General features: G+C 38.9%; 1 protein-coding gene across 3 annotated transcripts in view; it reads right to left on the minus strand.

Annotated features, from left to right (window-relative positions):
* LOC133876793 (uncharacterized) overlaps positions 1-22,254 on the minus strand; it is a 36,866-nt gene that overhangs the window by 3,246 nt on the left and 11,366 nt on the right. For all 3 annotated transcript variants that reach the window (XM_062315044.1, XM_062315040.1, XM_062315049.1), the window contains exons 11-22: positions 14,823-14,907; positions 13,650-13,880; positions 13,432-13,526; positions 13,263-13,305; positions 11,800-11,957; positions 6,832-6,942; positions 5,907-5,975; positions 5,636-5,779; positions 2,938-3,012; positions 2,667-2,843; positions 2,474-2,559; positions 337-391 (exon numbers count right to left, since the gene is read on the minus strand). In XM_062315044.1, coding sequence (XP_062171028.1) covers positions 337-391; positions 2,474-2,559; positions 2,667-2,843; positions 2,938-3,012; positions 5,636-5,779; positions 5,907-5,975; positions 6,832-6,942; positions 11,800-11,957; positions 13,263-13,305; positions 13,432-13,526; positions 13,650-13,880; positions 14,823-14,907 — 1,329 coding nt within the window. The remainder of the gene's footprint in view (positions 1-336; positions 392-2,473; positions 2,560-2,666; positions 2,844-2,937; positions 3,013-5,635; positions 5,780-5,906; positions 5,976-6,831; positions 6,943-11,799; positions 11,958-13,262; positions 13,306-13,431; positions 13,527-13,649; positions 13,881-14,822; positions 14,908-22,254) is intronic.

Consider the following 22,254-nt stretch of genomic DNA (forward strand, 5'->3'; position numbering starts at 1 on the left):
ACAAGGATTTTATATTGGTATCACATAATTTCCTGTGTACCACGGATCAATAGCTATCCAGAACGTTAAGGACATGAAAATTGGCCTTTTCTTTCATAGATAATTAAGCTACTTGAAAAACAGTTTAAAAACAATAAGAAACTAAGATGACTCAAATTGAAAACGAAAATATGGAGTGAGCCAAACCCACCAGTGAAATCAGGGAGCAAAAGTAAAATAATAATAACAACAAAAATAACAATAATAATAAATTCAAGCTCATTGCTTCAGCACAAGTGAAATTTCACAAGAAACATGTATTTCAGCACAAAGTAACCTCCTAGAACTTAATCTGACCTTTCCGTCTTGGTAAATGAATGCAGATGCTTCTATATAAGCTACAGCTTGATACCTGACATCACAACAGGATATAATATAGTTCAACTACAAGTGTACATTAAATAGGGAAAAAAAAAGGACACATACAAACACAAAAGTATAAAAATCTATCAGCTGTAAGGCATAGAAAAGAAGAAAGTGTTAAAAATAGTAAAAGTTAATCAGAAAATCATGTCATGGACTATAGATTTAATGTTATGTGTAGGGGTGGGCAAAAACTCGCCCACCCGCCCCGCCCCGCCCCACCCCAATTTCAACGGTTTTTAAGCTTAAATGTGCGGGTAGGGGTTGGATTTTGTCCAACCCGTGCAGGGCGGGCCGGGTTGTAGGTTTTAAAAAACCCCAGAGACCCGCTCCGCCCAGTGTGAAAAAAAAAAAAAAAACAAGATGAAACCTAATGACTTGTCTTCTAAATACTTCATTTTCTACTTTTCTAACCTAGCGCCTCCAGCCTCCATTTCTCTTCTTCTTCTCTTCTTCTATCTTCCATTATCGTCTTCCCTTCTCTTCTCTTCTTCTCTCTTCCTCCATAACTAGGGTTTACAAATTGTAGAGCTACCTACCGCCTTGCTCTCAGATCTCACCCACGCTTTAGATCCCTGAAAATGGCAGCCCAAATGAGCAAAAAGTGGCGAAAGGTCAGCTCTTTCTTTCACTCTCCGTTTGTTTCCCGAGAAAATAATTCGCAAGAAAAGCACAAATAAAACAGAATGTCACTCCCTCTTTAGCTGGACTAATGTTTTCTAAAGCTTTGGTTTTTAGTTACAGTTCGTCGCTGACGGAGTCTTCTTCACTTGGCCTGAATCGGAGATACCAGCAATACCTGCACTGCACAAACCGCAACCATGCGGATACACTCTTTACCCCTGTGGCCACGGGTTGAGTTTGCACAACCCACAGGGGTGATGTGCGGGGCGGGGCCAAAAAGGGGGAAACCCCCCCCTCCTGCCCCATGCTCACCCCTAGTTACGTGTCTAGTATTACGTGCCTAATTTCTCAAGCACGTAATGGTACTTTTAGGGTAGTTCAGGAACCTTAAACATCCCAAAACAACTACTAGAGTTGAATAATTAACTTCTTTGATACTTTTATTAGCTTTCTGGTGTCTTTAAATAGACACTTACAATGCATAGTAAAATTAAAAGACTAACTTGAATAAACTACTTTTAATGTTATCAATAATTGATAATAACAATAACATATTATCTCTAATATTTAAATCCTAATTCTAATGTTATCAATAATGATAACTTATTATCTCTAAGTTATTCTAATCCTAAGATACCTCATACTAGACACGTAACACTCCATCCCCCTTAAATAGACCTTGTCCTCAAGGTCCTAACTAATAATTCAAAAAATAACAATGGATAATGATTTCCGATGCAAAGGCTAAATATGTAGCTAAAGCTTATTCTAACTCCTTTTCGAATTTGAACTAAAACTGTTGAGCACTAAGACTTTGGTCCCACATGGTAGTCCATGCTCTCCAAACATCGGGAAAAACTCCATCACATGCTTTCCAGCATGTGTAGCTCAAACACCCTAATTCTTTTTATTTTTTAAAGCATGTGAAGCTTCAAACACCCTAATTCTGAGAAGGTTGTCTTTCATCTAATCAAGATTGGTTTAAACCTAAACTCTTAAATAAAAGTAGATCTTTCACATTCTTTAATTTCCTTATCTTCTCTTGAGCTAATATTCACTCTTGTTGTGCTAGCTTGAAATTTTACTTCTCTTTTAGCTTAGCAAGTGTCTATGCACCATTGATCCTGTCCCAATATACCTTGGTTACTGAAAGGATCATCCAGTGAAATTATTCATCCCTATTAATTTTACTCTCCTATTTTCGAAACACTAAGAAACTAATAACATCATCGACCACACATAGCCCAATTCTTGGCTTTGGTAATGAGAAATTATCATAGGCTTGGTTAAAATGACAACTATCTTATAAAGTCTTAAAATTTCTATTGAGTCATGGAAGAACTCAATAATTCTAATGGTGAATTAAGTATATCCCACATATGATCATTTTTCACTAAATAATTAGGTGAAAAAAACAAGAATGCATAAACTTATATATGTGGCTTACCCAAGGTTAAGAAGACCAGCAACCGTACTAATGCTGATATCGAAATCCACTTTGGGTTGAATGATGAAGTTCCCTTCTCTTATAGGCTAACAAATGTAATTCACAAGAAAATGAGATTTGAGAATTCACAATAGTTTCAGAGAAAGGAAGTACACCATCTCATTAGCAATTACAAATTAATTTGACCACAGACCTCACGAATCAGCAATGCAAATCTACCCTCACATATTCTGACCCGTATGCAGTCGCTCTCTGTCAATTGCCCATTAGTGGGAATTCCAGGAAGCCTCAAATATATGTCAATAAAATTCTGAGCAGAACTGCATAACTTTTCTGGATCAAGAATTATTAAAATATCTTCATAAGCTACCTGTTATTGATTGGAAACAGTAAAAACCTGTTAGGGAAACTACATTAAATAAGGTCAAGCAACCATGAACAGCATTACACGACCACACTCTTACGTGCTTGTTACTCTTCAATACAAACAATGAGCTCTCAGGTGAAAGCACAGGATCAAAGTCATTTCGAATTTTGAGCTGCAACACAATGTACAAGCAGAGTTAGCTCTCACAAGTCACAAAGTAGTAATATAAAGTGAAGAGTAATTTGATGTCAGTTTACTGTCAAAGATTGGTCCAAAACTAACACGAAAACTTTTTTCTCAAAAAAGTTTCCACAAAAAGAGTATGTGAGCAGTTTGCACTACAATTTCTAAAGTAAAATATTGAGACTTTACTATGAACATTGTCCTTGTCAATATCTTACAGATTACAAAATGAGATCTTCCAAATAAAAGTAGTGGAATGAATGTAGAAAAGCTCCAAATACAAATAATCAGATTGAAAATAAATGCTAAAAGCTCTTGAAAATGGCCAAATCTAAAATCATCTGACCATTGAAATACTCCTTATGCTTACACAACTTAAGACTAGAATAATAAGGGGAGGGCAATGCTTGCTTTTTTTGAAGTCTAAGGTTATATTTGGTACGAGGAATGACTATTCCATTAAGAAAATGAATAGCTTTCATTGAAAATGGAAGGTGGAATGAAATAGTCTTGGAATATTCATTCTCATTACACATGAGAGAATGCCTATTTCAAGTGTTAGATCCTTATCATATACTCTAATACGAAGGCTATTCTATTTCACTTTCTTCCATTTCTAATAAAAGTTATCTTGAAATGTGAGGGTTGAGTGAAACTGACAAACACCTTAAAGTCAGAAACTTGCTCAAGAGTGGAAGTCAGATACTATTTGTTTGCAGGAATCAAAACTGGAGTTCATTTCCAGTAGTGTCGTGCGTAGGTTGTGGGGATGTCAACACGTGGATTAGTGTTACTTAGCTTCGAGAGGGGCCTCCGATGGAATCTTGATTATGTGGGATAGGACGGTGGTGGAGAAAATTGAGTGTGTGGGGGAGTTTATTGTGGCTTGCTCTTTTAGATACGTTGAAAATGGCTTCTCTTGGGCTTTTGTGGGTGTCTACAGGCCTCACTCCAACACCTTGATACTGTGCGAGGCAAACCTATAGCAGCTATGTGTGCCTTATTCTTATGCTATGAAGCTGTTTTTGGTTTGAAAATTAACGTTACTAAGCTAGAACTGGTTCTTGTGGATAATGTCAATAATGTTGATGGCCTTGCCAGCCTTTTGGAATGAGGGGTATCTTTGCCTTTGAAGTATCTTGGTCTTCCGTTAGGATTTCCTTTTAAGGCCAAATCTATTTGGGATGGTGTTATTGAGAAGATTGAGCGTCATTTAGCTAGTTGGAAGAGAATGTACTTGTCTAAGGGTGGAAGGATTACCTTAACGAAAAGCACCCTTTCCAATTTGCCTACGTATTTCATGTCATATTTTCCCCTTCCTGCTAGTGTTGCCAATTGCATAGAAAAGTTACGGCATGACTTCTTTGGGGTGTGCTAGATGAGGATTATTTCACTTGGAAAACTGCTCCAAGATTTGTTCTCTGATTTCTGGGGGAGGGTTGGGGGTTCAAAACTTACTTTTGATCAATCATGCTCTTTTGGGGAAGTGGCTTTGGTGCTATTTGCATGATAGAGAGGCCTTGAGGAGTTGTAATGGACACCAAATATGACAGCTCATGGGGTGGGTGGCGTTCTAATGAGGTTCATGGGTTGTATGGGGTGGGGTTGTGAAAAAATATTAAGAGTGGATGGGGGGAGTTTTCTAATCATACCAGATTTGAGGTGAGAGATGGCTACAAAATTAAATTCTAGCATGACAAGTGGTGTGGGGATCATCATGTCCTTAAGGAAATTTTCCTGGATTTGTATAGTATTGCTTGCATAAAGGATGCTTCTATGACAAATTACTTGGAGTTATCCAGTGATAACCAGTAGCAGAATGTAAGCTTTATCAAAGATGCTCACGATTAGAAGGTGTATATCTTTGCTTCGTTTTTTAACTTGTTGTGTTCCTTTAGATTGAGGCACGAAGGTGAAGACCAGCTTCGATGGGACCCTTCCAAGAGAGAAATGTCTGGCGTTAGATCTTTACAACATCCTTGTACCTCATGATAGCCCCCCATCTCCCTTGGAAGAGTATTTGGCTGAATAAGATCCCTTTGAGAGTGGCGTTTTTTGCTTGACAGCTGCCCTAGCGAAGATGCTCACCATGGATAACCTAAGGAAATGGCATGTCGTTGTGGTTGACTGGTGGAGTCTATGGATCATCTTCTTCTCCATTGTGAGATCGCTAGTGCCTTGTGGACTGCTATTTTTAGTTATGTTGGGTTAGCTTGGGTCATGCCTAGAAGAGTAGTAGACCTTTTTTCTAGTTGGAGAGGGTTGGATGGCAGTCCTTAGAGTGCAACAATGTGGAAGACGGTTATGTCCTACCTTTTGGTGTCTTTGGAAGGAAAGAAATGATAGAAGGTTTGAAGACTATGAGAGGACGGTCATGCAACTAAAGTCTTTCTTTCTCAAAACTATTGTTCACTGGCAACTGCTTTAGATCTTAATTTGCTTAGTTTTCATAATTTTCTTGACTTATTATCTCTTTCTAGGTAGGTGTATCTTCTGTATACTCCTTATGTACTTGAGTTGCGCCTTTTTCAACGATATTTTGATTACTTACAAAATAAATTAAAAAAAAAAAAGAAAAAAAGAAAGGATTAGATGGTTCCAAGTCTACTAACATGTGCATGAACAAGATGTGGTTCAATGTACTGCTGGAACATTGGAAACACTGTCATCATGATGTCATTTTGGGACAAAAAACTCCCAACCCTACTTTTATCTCTTTGAACACGAGAAATCAAATGTGAATGAACACCTCCAACCTGTTTTTGCACAAAGAAGAGTTATTTAAGCTAGTTTGCTCATCAAAATTTCTTTCAGAAACAAGAAAATAGATTAAGAATACATGGGAATTAGAGCCTTGAAGATGGAGTAGAAAGTAATCCTTACAACAGCAATCCAAAAGTCAAGTGATTTTCGGATATCAGGATGCAAAGCATAAACCCCTTCAAAAATTATCTGTTAAATGAAACAAATAAGATATTTTTGAGTTAGAAGGAAAATTAGGGGAAAAATGAAAAAAAGATCAACTAGCATAGCTCCTCAATAACACTCTCTTTTGTATGGATTTCCTTTTAAACAATATCAAATATCCAGACCAACATTGAAAACCGTGAAGGGTATTAGACAAAGATCCTCCTCCAGCTAAATTGTTTGACCAGCAATATTGAGTATGTCTGAAAAGTACAAAGCCAACAATCTTTCCAATAGACATCTCATCCATTCTTCATGTTCTCAGAAAGCTTCCTCATACATGCAATTTATCAAAAGCACAAAAAATTGGCAACAACCATATAGACAAGCTATCCGATACAGGACCACAAGTTAATTACATTACATTTAGATTTTACCTCTCCCTTTGGCTGTGGGGGGGTTGGGGTGGTCTCGCTTGTTTAATTTGGTAACTTTGTTTTCTAGAAGGTTCACGAATTACCCCTGAAATAACCTACCCGAGTTACTTCTGCACTCTTATCACTATCTACCAGTAGGTGCTCCACTACCCTCAGTTTCTCTTCTATCTCCTCTTCTCCTAATGTCAAAAAGCTTGGAAGAGAAACTTGTGCCGTTCCTTTCTTTTCTTCTTTCTTGTCATCTCTATCTTTTTCTACTAGGAGTAAAAAATATTTGTTCTTATCTTTATCTTAAAAAGCATTAGCCTTTGAGCCAGAAAAGGTAGATTAGACAGGTAGCCTTAGGCTCCCAATAAGCTGATGCCAACTCAAACACACACACACAGAGTAATGGGAAAGATAAAACATAAACTGGAGAAGAAATGGATTTACGTGAGCAATCCACAATGAGTTTGATAAGATACCACTCCACAATCTTCAGAAACTTCAAGTTCTTTGAAGCCACTCCGAGCACCGTTCTCCAAGTCAAATATGGGTACTTTTGTTCTTCGACCATTTCTTATGTCACCAATATTCTGTGCCAGTGAATCATAAAAATAAGAATGCTAATAAAACCATGAGTGAAATTTCTGACAGGTACCAAAATATAAAATAATTGATGTTTGAGTATGCTGCAATTTTCACTTCCAAAGGCTTTAAAAATTACATTTTACTCTAGATAAAACATTTTCAGCATTTGAGACAAACAAAATCATATAACCAATTAGCTCTAACTAAGAGTGGAATGGAGGGTGGGATTTTGGGTTCAAGACCCACAAGGTGCATGCCTATGACTGGGTTGATTTTGCCTTTTGTTGAAATTTCTGGGATTGTGGATAAATTGTGTTGATTTGGGGTTTCCTCTTTGTTTATCTGATTATGGTGATTATTGATCTTGGTTGTGCCAATTAGATTTCCTTGCTCTTTTTTGTCTCTCTGTTAGGATTAGCAATAGTCGACCTGGCTTCGGAAGCAAACGAAGCTCGTTTCAAATGGAGGTTGCCTAGGAAGAGCATGGTATTAATCACCTCAATCGAACAACGGCTATAGCACCAGCTCATTCCCTTTCTTCTTCCCTTCCCGAGAGAGAGAGAGAGAGAGAGAGAGAGAGAGAGAGAGAGAGAGAGAGAGAGAAATCAGAAAATAAAAGATGCTTCTAGAATAAAGTAAAAAATAAAAAATAAAGAAAAATAAAATATTATTTTAATGATATAGGAAAAGATAAAGGGAAGCTATTGTTTAGTATATTTGTACAGAGAAAGAAAAATTGGTTTGATTCCCTAAATTAGAGAAAATGATAGGGTGTCTGCTACTAGTGCTCTAACAAATAAATCTTCAACAATTCAGACAATTATGAAACACATTATTTTGGAGCTACCAATTATTTAAAAAATGAATAAATGAAAGGACAGTGGATTTATGAGATAAAGAATGCAGCAACAAGCACATGCAACAGCAGATAAAGCTTTAGGACTAGAACATCATGGATAGATACTGACGGTACAGAGGGAAACAATCTTAAAAAGAGATGTGGCATCTTGAAAGCTGTTGTAATATCTTTTAAAAGGTGCTGTGAGAAGTTGCTGCAAGAAGCCAGAAAAGCAGTGAGGAAGCTACTTGAAAACTGATTGATTATAGTGTAGAGTGTGTGGTAAAATAATTGCTTGTTGGAAAGGGAAATTTTGTTTGAAAAAAGAAAGAAAGAGAAATGGAAGATCTAAGGGCTCGTGAATAGGCATTATCTGGATTTTACTGGGGCTAAGGGCAATTCAACACTTCAAAATTTTCATTAATATGAGAAGCTATGGCTACTCTTAGAAGCAACCCCTCAAGCCAGTTGTCAAAAGCTGAAACAAAAAATCCAAGCCACTTTGCAAAAGTGGTGAAAAGCATGTGACCAAATAGGGTTTAGGTAGCTTCCATTTTTAAAAAGCATCCATGCTTCCGCAGCCGGTGTCCACGGCGGCTCACTTTATTGACACTGACCCGATGGTAGCCATTTCTCTTTCGGCGGTTCCACTCACCTATTTTTTTTTTGATAAGTAAAATTTATAGAAAATGCGCAAAGGGGCGCAACCCAAAGTACACAGGAAGTATACAAGGGACCCCTAAGGTAAGGGGGAAAGAGAACAACTATCTAAAAATTCAAAATAGGAACATTCCTGCATAGAATTAAATCTATCCCTCCACATATACAACATTTGGAACATCTTTCTCTTCAGATTCGAGGCATCCATCTCACAATCTTCAAAGCAGCGAGCATTCCGTTCTCTCCAGATGCACCACATCAAACACAACGGAGCCATGCGCCAAAACTGTAACGAAGTCCTATTACCCTTCTGGCCCCTCCAAACCCCCAACATGACTTTCACCGACTTCGGCATCACCCACTCCACCCCAAACAATTGCAAGAGTGCCCTCCATAATTCAGAAGCCATCATACAATGCAGAAATAAATGATCAATGGATTCTCCAGCAGATTTACACATATAGCACCAATCCAATATGATAAAGTTTCTCTTACGAAGATTATCCAAAGTTAAAGATTTCCCTAGAGTAGCCGTCCAAACAAAGAAAGCCACTCTCGGGGGAGCATTGACTTTCCAAATACTTTTCCAGGGAAAAAAGAACTGAGAAGGACTCGACATCAATTGATAGTAGGACTTTACCTCGAAAGATTTCTTACTGGCTGGCACCCAACACAACTTATCCTCTCCCTCGCTGCTAAGTTTGAAGTTGTACAAAATCCCAAAAAACCTACTAACCGCTTCGACCTCCCAATCATGAACAGGGCGAGCAAACAATATATTCCATGAGATGATGCCATTTTGTCTCTGCATAATATCCTCCACCCAAGCATCCTTTCTTCTAGCAATAAGAAACAACTCAGGAAAAAGGATCTTCAAAGGAATATCCCCACACCAAACATCATGCCAAAACAAGACTTTCGAGCCATTCCCGATCTCATATCTCACATGTGCAGCAAAGTCATCCCATCCCCTCCTAATGCTTTTCCACAAACCAACCCCATAAGAACCCCCAACCTCCTTAGAACACCAACCACCCCTCAGGCAACCATACTTGACCTCCACCACCTTTCTCCAAAAAGCATCTCTTTCCATAGCAAATCTCCATAACCATTTACCCATCAAGGCTTTGTTGAATCTAACCAAACTTCTCACTCCTAACCCTCCCGAAGCTTTAGAAGAGCAAATCATACGCCAATTAACCAAATGAATTTTGAATTCATCACCAACACCACCCCAAAGAAAATCTCTCTGAAGTTTCTCCATCCGCTTAGCCCTACCCACAGGAATAGGGAAAAGAGAAAGAAAGTACGTAGGAAGGCTAGAGAGAGTGCTATTAATCAAAGTTAACCTCCCCCCTCTCGATAAACACACCTTCTTCCACCCTGCTAGTCTAGCTTCCATCTTCTCAATAACATTGTTCCAAATATTAGTATCTTTATATTTAGCACCCAACGGAAGGCCCAAATACTTAATCGGAAGCGATGCCACACCACACCCTAGGATACAAGCCAACTCCTCGACATCCCCTACCTCACCCACCGGAACCATCTCAGATTTGGATAAATTGATTCTCAAGCCCGAAACTGCTTCAAAACAAAGCAACAAACATCTCAGGTCACGAACCTGATCAACAACAGGATCACAGAAAATCAACGTATCATCCGCAAATAATAAATGGGAAACCTTCATGGCAACCTGGGAACATGATCCCACTGAGAAACCCGATAGCCGCCCATTCCCCACTGCAGCATATGTCATCCGACTGAATACCTCCATCACCATCACGAACAAGAGCGGAGACAAGGGATCCCCTTGTCGAAGACCCCGAGAACTACGAAAAAACCCTGAAGGCGACCCATTTATATTGATGGAAAAAGAAACAGTAGAAATAGCATGAGCAATCCAGCCAACCCATTTATCCCCAAAACCACATCTTTTTAGAACATAAAGCAGAAATTCCCAATTGACATGATCATAGGCCTTCTCCAGATCCAATTTGCTATTAGTATTTTAATCCAGCCTATAGGTCACCCCCTGCATGACTCAAACCCATAACGTAGTGTTTTAACTCTAATACCAAATGATACAAACTTTTGGATAGAACTCACCCTTAAAAACCAGTTTACAAAGGAGGTGCCCAAAAGCTTATATACACATGATTAAAATTAAAGTTAACCCATGTGGGTTACAAGAGCCGTAATATACCACCACACTTCCGCAACCGACGTTTACAGCGACTCACTCTATTGACACTGACCCAATTGTAGATCTTTCTTTTTTGGCGGCTCCACTCATCAATCAGCATTTTAATCTAGCTCATAGATCACCTCCTTCGTGACTCAAACCTGTAACGTGGTGTTTTAGCCTTGATACCATATGATAAAAACTTTTTAGTAGAACTAACCCTTAAAAACCGACTTACAAGGGAAGGGTGCCCACATGCAGCGGAAGTGTGGTGGTATGTTATGATCCTTGTGTCCCACATGGGTTAAGTTTAATTTTAACTATGTGTATATAAGCTCTTGAGCACCCTCCCCTTGTAAGCCGGTTTTCAAGAGTGAGTTCTACCCAAAAGTTTATATCATTTGGTATCAAAGGAAAAACATCACGTTACGAATTCGAGTAAAAAAGGGGGCGACCTATGGGCTGGATTAAAATACTGATAGGCAAGTGGAGCCGCTAAAAGAGAAAGGGCTACTATCGGGTCAGTGTCAATAGAGTGAACCGCTGTGGACGTTGAATGCAGAAGCGTGGTAGTATGTTACGATCCTTGTGTCCCACATGGGTTAAGTTTAATCTTAACCATGTGTCTAAAAGTTCTTGGACACCCTCCCCTTCTAAGCCGATTTTCATGGGTGAGTTCTACCCAAACGAAAAGCCCCCACAAAATGGGCTTGTAGTCTTCCACATAAAGCTATAGTCTCCCCTAAAGCAAAACCCCCCAAAAAATTCAACTTTATCAATGCTTCCCTATTTTAGACCATTTAAATTTAAAAATAAAATAAAATTGACATCTTCAAAGATTTTTAACATGACCAGACAACTTTTAATTATAAAACAGAACAATTTGGAGTATAAAATGGAATGCTGGCACATCAGGGTGAGTGAAGAAAGCATAAGCAATGGTACAATCTGACTTCAGGGACTAGAAATAAGAAAGATTCTTGCACTACTATGTATTGATGATAAAGTAACACCACTAATAGATTAGTTTGACAGTCACATCCTTGACCATAATAACCTGCTACTTTATCTAATGTTTTTTAACATATTTTTACCCACCAGACCTCAAGTGAGCTTGACTGACTTACAATCTCATTTAGCCCAAGTTTTAACAGCTTGATGAATGACTGAGGTGTTTACCTTTGAAAGCAAAGACAGATCAAGAGAGCTGAAGTCATCATACTTAAAATCCTTCACTTGTTCAGATTTATAATAGCTTTCAAGGGAAACTACTTCACAACCAACGATGTTTGCCATTTTATGAGCCAAACTAGTCTTTCCAGACCCACTTGGACCCCCTGCAACATTGACAACAGCAAAGACAAAGTAAGAAACCATCTGAGAGCTTCAACAATGTGGGACACAAGAATCATAACATACCCCCCCCCCCCCCCCCCCCCCCCAAAAAAAAAAAAAAAAGAAAAAGAAAATTACGGACGCAGAGTGCACATGCATATTTAAACACAAATTACAGGTAAATTGAACTGCCATTGCTATATAGGACAAAAAGCCCTTCTGTCACCTTGTTTCACCTTGCAACCCTTTTCCAAACTAAAAAACCATAAAAAAATAAAAATAAAATTGTAAAATGCTTTCAAGCTACACCTCATTAAGATCTTGGGGTCAAAACGTTTTTGACGCCACCTTTAGTTTCAAACTTATCATTCACTTTGCCCTCTCCAGTCTTATGTCATCTCCTATTGCAAATAAATCCATAAAAAGACATGCTCCCTGTCCCTACCTTCTTGTCCCACTTACAAATGCACAGGCTTTAAGCATAAAAGTAATTAGCGAGTTACCAATTCACAAAGCCTATTCTGAGAAGTTATCCTTATCTTTTTTGGCAATGGACAAATGTTTTGAGACGATGACAAGAGGAAATATGAACTAATATTTAGGGATGGAGGAAGTAACAATCCGCTGAATTATCACTTCATTTGTTGAAAAAGAATATGATTGCTGATCAATTTCCTAGTCCATGGAATATTGAATTAATAAAAAATATCTCCTAAGGATCATGTACGCTCTTAACTGTAAATTTACAATTCACTTGGCCACCAACCAGCTATCTTCCCCATGCGTACTGGGAAGAAATGGAACAATGCATCCAGAAATACTTATACAGATGTTTAAGTATTTCCCTCAGCCATTGTCCATTGTATATATTGGAGTCGCTCTGTATGTCACTGCAAGTATTTTCTATCTACCTACCCCAACGCAAGTTCTCCAAAGAGGTATTACCATTTACATATATTAGAAATGAGGGCCCATTACTAGCACGCCAATCCCACCCAAAACTAATTAAAGCAAACAAGAGTAGAAGAGTTATTACCACTTACATAAATTAGCAAAATTATATTATAACTTGGTTCCATGGATCTTTAATTAGTAGTCATCTTGGAAACTAGTTTATCCATAGACTTATTCTCTGGTTAGAGACTTTTTATTAATTAAGACTCAACTGAGCACTCGAGCATATCAGTTCACAGACTTCAACTAACCAAATCGAAACTGGCAACAAAGCTACTCTTGTAAGTGCATTAGATGTGGCAGGCACAAAAACACGAGGGGAGAGAGAAAGCATCAATTAAAGCCAGTATTACCAATTCCAACAATAACTGGGAGACCTTTATTCTCCAACAAAGCCTGAAAAGGTTTTTAAAAAGCAAGAGTAAGGTTTGGATCCAACTAAATATTCTGACAAGCTTTTTAGACAAGAAGCAATTGGTGTCATGAAAACAATTTTCTAGCGACTTATATCAAACTCCATACCTGTATTGCTTGAACAGCAAGAAGCAATCCTCTATCCAAGTCATATGAATCAGGCATTGGAGCAAGCTTTATTGTATCCCTGAAAGAGGCAGGATCTGTGGTTGCTTCATGAGAGAATTCTATAGCATAACATTTAATAACAGCACACCTAGGAAAGAAACACTGAACAAAAATATAAAAAAGTGAAAGACTACATTTCCTAAACCAAGGACACATACCTACAACTGAGCTATCAGCATGGAGAGGATCTGATGAGATGAAATGCCATGTCGCTACTATGGGTTCCATTTTAGATTTAGTTGGTGACCGAGTCCATGGTTGAGACAGATCCTCAAGGTGAGTAACAAGGTTTGGAGTAACACGAATTGGCCTGGGTGTAACAATCAGCCTTTCTTGATTACTAGTTGATGTATTAAACAAAGGTGGGGGTGAATTAAGGCGAGGTACACCTGCAAGTGAAGTTAATTTTTGGAAACAGTAAAAACAATGACATTATCAGACAAAAAAAAAAAAAAAACGAAAAAGATGATACGAACAACAAATGCTTTTTTCTCTTGATAAATAAGACAACATATGAAAGTGTCAAGAAGGGCTTAACCCAAGTGCACAACATGTAATCAAGAAACGAAAACCTCTAATGGCACATCAGATGCTACAAACTAACAAATCTCAAAAAGAGAAAAAAGATGAGGATTAAGGTGTCAACTACCTTAACTAGTAAAATCTCCTGGCATCGATACCACAAGAACTAGAAGTGAATTCTATTTATGTGGTTTTTAAGGGATATGGGAGGCAACCTGATGCAGAACAAAAACACTTGGGAAGAAAGTTTGAAAAGTGAGAGGAAGAAGCCGAGAAGAGGGAGAAAATAAGCCAAAGAGAAAGAAGAAGAAGCTCGGGAGAGGGGAGAAACAAGGGAGAAGATAGACAACAACAGTCAATCCAAAATTTAATTCATCATAGGCTACTGAATACAATAGAAAACTAGGTTTAAATAGATTAGGGATTAAACCCTAACCCTCATCCTAATCGTACTTGGGCTAATGACCCGCTAAAATAACATAGAGCCCAAAATAAAATAATAAAACCAGTCTGAAAAATAAACAATAAAATAAAAATGCAAACTAAGAAAAAGCCCAATAATTATTATGCTCTCAATCACCCAACCACAAGGTCATGGGCTGGGCATCCTCTGATGTTGACATTTATACACACGTGATTTGTGGCTTGTGTTTGGTGTCCCCATCACTACCTCTTGCCGTGTAGCCCTTTGGTCCATGTGACACTTCACATGAACCATTAAAAACAAATAAAAAATAGATGTGAACCCTCAAAAAAAACATGGGAAGAAAAACAAAAAGAAAAAGAAAAAGAAAAGTCTAGCTCCCAACCTTTTCTCTCAAGAATCAATTCCAAATATGATTTAGTGATCCAAGGTCCATTGATACCCATTCTCAATGCTTCCTCTCCAACCGTCTATGCAAAAGAAGAAAACCAAGACAGTATAAATTATCTTGTACAGTAAAAAGGTACTAAAGAAAAGCCTTCAGACTCCACAAATGGCATGCAACACATACACAAAACACCATCATTCAATAGACAAAACATTGTTGTACGACAAACAGAACACCATGCAGATAGCAGAACCAAAATGGCATGCACCAAGCACTCAAAGATATAGATATGCTTCTGCTAGACTTTTAGAAAACAAAAGACGTATGAACAAGAACTCAATAAATAGGAAATATATCATGTAGGTAGGGAAACTCAAGCTAAATCATGATGCGTGTTATCTAATAGGACAAGATAAGGAACGCAGATTAATCAAACTTCTATTCAACTACACAATTTAATCAGTAAACTACATAATACAGTAAAAAAAAACAACTATTAAAGCTCAGATGCATAAATTGAGTTCACATATTACAAGAAGAACCATATCTTCTTTCTTTTCTTTTTTTATAAGTAAATGCAATTCATTATAAAGCGCAAAAGGTACAACCCAAGTACATAGGAAGTATACAAGAGAAACCCCTAGCTAGTAGAAGAAAAAAGATCAAGAAAAACATGAAAGCTAAAAATGTTTAAGTTCGCGGCAGCTGATCAGTGAAAGAGAATCTTTAAAAATATTCCTTAAGTTCCTCTATTGTCCGTTCACGGTCTTCAAAGCTCTAATCATTTATCTCTCTCCAAATACACCACATAAGGCAAGATGGAACCATCTTCCATATAATAATGTTCCAACTTCTACCAAAAAACCCTTTCTAGCAAGCGAAAATATCTACCACTCGATGAGGCATAATTCACGGCAACCCTACAAGGCTAAAGATGGTATTCCACAGGGCATTAGCCATCTCACAATGTAATAAAAGGTGATCCACTGACTCCCTAGTATTTTTACACAAACATCACCAATCAATCACGATGACATGTCGTTTTCTAAGATTATCCATGGTTAAAATCTTCCCTAAGGCAACCGATCAAGAAAAAGAAAACCACTCTCAATGGAGCCTTATTCTACCAAATACTCCTCCAACGGAAATGAATGCTATCGTGATAAACAAGGATATTGTAATATGATTTAACATCAAACAACCGTCTCTTAGAAAGTACCCAACAAAGCTTGTCTTCGTCACCTCGTCTCAATCTGAGGAAGTATAACAAAGTGAAAAACGAGGTAAAGATATCCACCTCCCAATCTTGAGCCGCTCTAAGAAAGCTAACATTCCACTGATGAAAGTCACTAGAAAACTACAAAAGATTTGCCATTGAAGCATCCTTACAATGGGCCAAACTGAACAAGTCCGAAAAAGCTATCTTGAGGGCCTAATCCCCACACTACACGTCATACCAGAATCTAATCTTAGATCCATCACTAACCTCAAATTTAGTGTGACTAGAAAAACCCCCTCCAACCCCTCCTGATATTCTTCCAAAGCCCCCTCCCATACAAGAAGAATCAAATCAAGACTCTTTTTTTTTTTTTTTTGATAAGTAGAGAATTTTATTAAAAGCGTAAAGGCGCCCCTAAGCATACAGGAAGTATACAAAAGGACACCAAAAAGCAAAAGAGGGGAAAGGGAAAAAACACCCGAAAAACCCAAAAGAAAAAACCCGAAAGACCCCTACAAAACAGCCCACAAAACCCCGATACTAATACATCGCAATAGTCCGCTTAGCCTTGCCCCTACTAGAACCTAACCCTCTAGCATCATAATTAATCGAGCACTCTAAGTTTTTCACTTCACGACTCCCTTTAAACTTAGAAGAGGAAACTTAAGCCTCAATGCGATGCTCCGCATCAATACTAGTCATGAAATCTAAAAAGCACTCCACATTCCCCTCGTGGGATAATCCTAGAGTGTTAACACAGAAGCTAAGATCAACCGCAACCCCAGGAGAATCACCAATCGCCTCAACACCACTTCCCCGCGAAGAATTCCCTATGATCTTATGCCGCTTCCCCATACTATCCCGATGAAAATCTTCCTCAATGGCATCCAACAAAGCCAGGGCCGAAACTTCATCCTCAGCACCATCGGACTCCCACTCCAAGAGTAAGTCTGAAGGAATTACGCCCAAGGGGTGAGGAGAGTCACCTTTCTCTCCCTGATCCCACAAAACAATCTCCCCAGATGGGCTAAACCCTACCGGCCACTCCTGAGATTGGATCAATCCATTCGAGTTAGGATTCTCGCCCTTGTCACCGGTCTCGCTCAAAGGGGAGGGAACTCTCGGGAGAAGGAACCCGCGCCGAAGACCCACTCCCCCACTTGGCATCGGCAGATTCTGAACCACAGACCCGTCCAAAGCCTGGGAAGCACCCGAACACTGTGTCATCGGCGAACTCAAAGCTGTCACTGCCTCATCAATCAGGGAAATATCCAGCTTACTCGCTTTGGCCTTCGATTTCCGCTGATACCTCATGACCGATTTTGTTTCGGACGGGTAAATGGGAGCCCCACTGTCCGCCATCACTGGAAGAGACAAACGAATCCTCTCTCCCAACGCATCCGCCCCCGAAGAGGGAAACTCAAATCCTTTAGGGCCCGACTCCAGTCCCCCACGCAGACCCGGGGTTAAGCCACACACAGACCCTTCTAAACGCATGTTGGGCTTCGCCGCACACACTGAGATATCTTCAATCACCGCCGTGCACACGCTAGGAAGCTCTCCAATATCCGACAACCCTCCATCCATGCCAATCGTCATCTTCTCCGACCTAGACCCATCTTGCCGGGCCAAAACCGGATGAGCGGATAAAGCCGGAGTCTCCACCGGGGAAGAACCCCCCATCAACGACGAGCCTAACTTGAACCCCCGAACGGAAGAAAGAGAACAACCTTGTTCGACATGTCCCAAGATTCTCAAGTCCCTTGTACAAAAAGAAATATTTTTTTTTTTTCGATAAGTGAAATGTATTGAAAAGGCGCAAAGGGGCGCAACCCAAAGTACACAGGATGTATACAAGGAACCCCTAAAGTAAGGAAGAAAGAGAACAACTATCTAAGAATTCAAAATAGGAACATTCATGCATAGTCTTAATTCTATCCCTCCACATAAACAACATTTGAAACATCTTTCTCTTCAGATTTGACAAATCAGTCTCACAATCTTCAAAGCAGCGAGCATTCCGTTCCCTCCAAATGCACCACATCAAACACAACGGAGCCATGCGCCAAATCTGTAACGAGGTCCGATTACCCTTCTGGCCCCTCCAACTCCCCAACATGTCTTTCACCGACTTCGGCATTACCCACTCCACCCCAAACAATTGCAAGAGCGCCCTCCATAATACAGTAGCCATCATACAATGCAGAAATAAATGATCAATGGATTCTCCAGTGGATTTACACATAGAGCACCAATCCATTACGATAATGTTTCTCTTACGAAGATTATCCAAAGTTAAAGATTTCCCTAGAGTAGCCGTCCAAACAAAGAAAGCCACTCTCGAGGGAACATTAACTTTCCAAATACTTCTCCATGGAAATGAAGACTGAGTAGGACTCGACATCAACTAATAGTAGGACTTTACCTCAAACGATTTTTTACGTGCTGGCACCCAACACAACTTATCCTCTCCCTCGCTGCTAACTTTGATGGTGTACAAAATCCCAAAAAACCTACTAACCGCTTCGACCTCCCAATCATGAACAGGACGAGCAAACAAAATATTCCATGAGATGATGCCATTTTGTCTCTGCATAATATCCTCCACCCAAGCATCCTTTCTTCTAGCAATAAGAAACAACTCAGGAAAGAGGATCTTCAAAGGAATTTCCCCACACCAAACATCATGCCAAAACAGAACTTTTGAGCCATTCCCGATCTCATATCTCACATGCGCAGCAAAATCATCCCATCCCCTCCTAATGCTTTTCCACACGCCAAACCCATAAGGACCCCCAACCTCCTTAGAACACCAACCACCCCTCAAACTACCATATTTGACCTCCACCACCTTTCTCCAAAAAGCATCTCTCTCCATAGCAAATCTCCATAACCATTTACCCATCAAGGCTTTATTGAATCTAACCAAACTTCTCACTCCTAACCCCCCCGAAGCTTTAGAAGAACAAATCGTACGCCAATTAACCAAATGAAATTTGAATTCATCTCCAACACCACCCCAAAGGAAATCTCTCTGAAGTTTCTCCAACCGATTAGCCACACCCACAGGAATAGGGAAAAGAGAAAGAAAGTACGTAGGTAAGCTAGAGAGAGTGCTATTAATCAAAGTTAACCTCCCCCCTCTAGATAAACACACCTTCTTCCACCCTGCTAGTCTAGCTTCCATCTTCTCAATAACATTATTCCATATATTAGAATCTTTATATTTAGCACCCAACGGAAGGCCCAAATGTGTATGGACCACAATAGTGATTGAGAATTGAATGCATCCAAATGTGTATAATTGTAGGAGCTCAAATTAAGAGAATTCACGTTAAGAAAGATATGGTTCTATTACCACGAGGTCGGCTATTCGAGTCTCCTCAATTACCTAATACACAGTTCTTGCGGGCGGGTCGTGTATCCAGGTTTTACCCAACAGGGAAGGGTTTGAAAGGGACCATGCCTTGAAAGGGTTCCTCGTCATAAATAATAAAATAAAATAAAGAAAAAACATATGGTTCTGCAGTCTGAATGTCATTTGTCACATCCTAGATTTTTTTTTTCTTTTTTTTTTCTTTTTTTTTTTTAAAAAAAAAAAAAAAAAAAAAAAAAACTAGAGAAGCCACCACTCAACTTTTAATTTTTCAAGTCAAATAGCACACACATACACTTTTAAGCTCAAATAGCAAACAATCATCCTCCTACTAACAAATCTATTTCCAACTAAGATATGAATATATCAAAAACAAAGCAATATACAATGAATGCTCCTCAAAGAAAATAAACAAAGACGATGGTAATATATAGTGGATGGCCTTGACACCTATAATGGCTCCTTGTCCTTTCACTACAAAATGTTAAATCTTAAAAATTAAAAAAAAAAACAAAAAAAAAACACAATTCTTTCCATGAATAATTGCTACTGCGCCACCTCTTAACAGATCACTAGGACAACTCTTGGTCACTCTACCTGCAGAAGCCACATTATTAAGGAAAGATCCAGATCCTCTCCATTCACCCAACATCTTGTACTCCAATAACAATAAATAAAGGGAAGGGGGTGCCATGTTGTAATCATGAACATGGGTCAGGAGCCTCCATCTCCATTCTCTAAGTCAGTTGCTTCATTATTGAAACAACTTCGGCTTTCGCTTTCAGTGATGTCGAAGTCTGGGGCGCCTATCTATCCGTTGGAGTCCAAGTTGGTGTTGAGGTTTTCTTGGAAGTGGAAGGATGCGCAGCTTAACAAGAGCTTGATTGCCGAGTCTTTGGCGGCGTTCACTACCTCTCCTCCTCCATTGGGTCCTCTTTCTTCGCCTCCTATGGAGACTGTGGCCGCTAGGGAGCCTCCGGTCAGCATTGTTAGGCGTGGGTTCCTTCTTCCGCGTACTCCTTCCCCGCCATTTGAGGTGGGAGGATTTTCGAGGAGAGGTGATTCTAAAGAGGTTGTTGGTTCTCCCGGGGCAATTTTCGACGTTACGCTGTGCCTTCAAGCTATGGGGATTTCCTTTGAGGGGAACGAGAAGGGTTTTTGGGGCAACGTCTTGAGGTCCCTGTCTCCACTCTTAAGATTAAAGGGAATACAGAACTTCATAACCTTGAGTGCGATATCAATTATGATGCTCGGAGTCTTGGTTCTACTAGGGGCAAAAGCAAGAGGGCTTTGCTGTGATGTAATATTGCTGAGGGTTTTTGGGCTGATTTTTATTGGGTTTTTTTGGGATTTCTATTGTGGTTGGGTCTTTGCAGGTTTTTTTCTTGTTTTTTTGCCCTTTCTATTTTTGTGTCCTTTTGTATACTTCCTATATGTTTAGGGGCACCTACGCTTTATAAAATTTCTCTGATTACCTATCAAAAAAAAGAAACAACTCCAAAAAAACTATGTAATTCATCCAATAATTTTGGCCATAGAGTAGCCAAAATCATAAAAAGGATTGTGACAGATTTAGCCATGTTTGATTCACCAAGTGTGGTATATGACATGGAAACTCCATATCCCACACAGTATGCAGGTTCCTTGCTAGTACTATTTGCCTAATCTGTTATTAATGAATGTTCATGATGAAAATCACAAATTCATCATTTATATAAATTGAACTATGATCAGTACTGCACCATACATATCTTCCTTATTCCTGTACAATTGTGCTATGAAGTTCCTTTTGTCCTTTATTACTTTCCTAAAGCCAGAAAAGAGCAAGTTAGAAGATTGAGCCCTAGCTTGCCAACAATAATGAAGACTGGATTCAACACCAAAAACTGTATCAAGATGTCAAGATGTTACCGTTGACATGATTATGAAAATAACTTTTTTAGGTCGTTTTAATGATTGAATCACCAAAATTATTATGCCAAAGCCAAACAATTTTTTTTTTTGGAAATGGCTTCATTTCTAGAAACTTACCAATGGGCTAATTATACAAGACCTCTCGTACGTTGAAGAATATAAATTTTCATAGATTTTAAAAGTAAACCAACAGACTTGTCAAAATAGACCAACTGAAGCTTGGGGCCCACAACTGCCAATAACACTATTAGAAAGCAGCCATGTGATATATATCCTATTAAGAAGAGATTAAGAACCTGCAAATTCCTTAACCCAACCCCCCTCCCAGTGGCAATAGAAAATATGGCAGCATCCAAATTATCAAATTGCAATCTAGATAAAGAACTTTTAACCTTTATATGTCCCAATTTATGTCACAGGAATTTCAGAATAAGAGAAAGAAGAGTGTCAAACCTTTAACCTAGATTTTTGTAAATGCCATTTGATTATTAACAAAGAAGAAAGACAAAAAATCCTAAACCTTTTCTTTTAGTTGCAGAGAAAGAAAGAGTTTTCTGAAAATACTAACCCTGTTTAGATTTAGAGAGTGAGAGACCGAACAAAAAATGAAGAAAAACATCTACCTGTTTCTTTTTATTTTATTTTTCTAGGTAACTTTGACACGCCCTTTCTTTATTCTTTGGACTTTTTCCCCTGTATTTACCAAAGAGCATGTGCCCCCATACTCACTTGGTCTATTTTGATAAATCTTATGGGTTTAATTTTTAATTGAACTGGAAGAGGCTGTGCTTTTAACCCGATGTACAAGAGTGTCTATGAAAGTTACCCTTTCCAAAGTGTTTATAAAATTTCCACACTCCAAAAATTATTTTAAAAAATTTGCTGCCAGATGCATTTCTGCATAGCTTTCATCCTTCCTT

The sequence above is a fragment of the Alnus glutinosa genome, chromosome 1 (assembly GCF_958979055.1).
Source record: "Alnus glutinosa chromosome 1, dhAlnGlut1.1, whole genome shotgun sequence".
Lineage (NCBI taxonomy): Eukaryota > Viridiplantae > Streptophyta > Magnoliopsida > Fagales > Betulaceae > Alnus > Alnus glutinosa.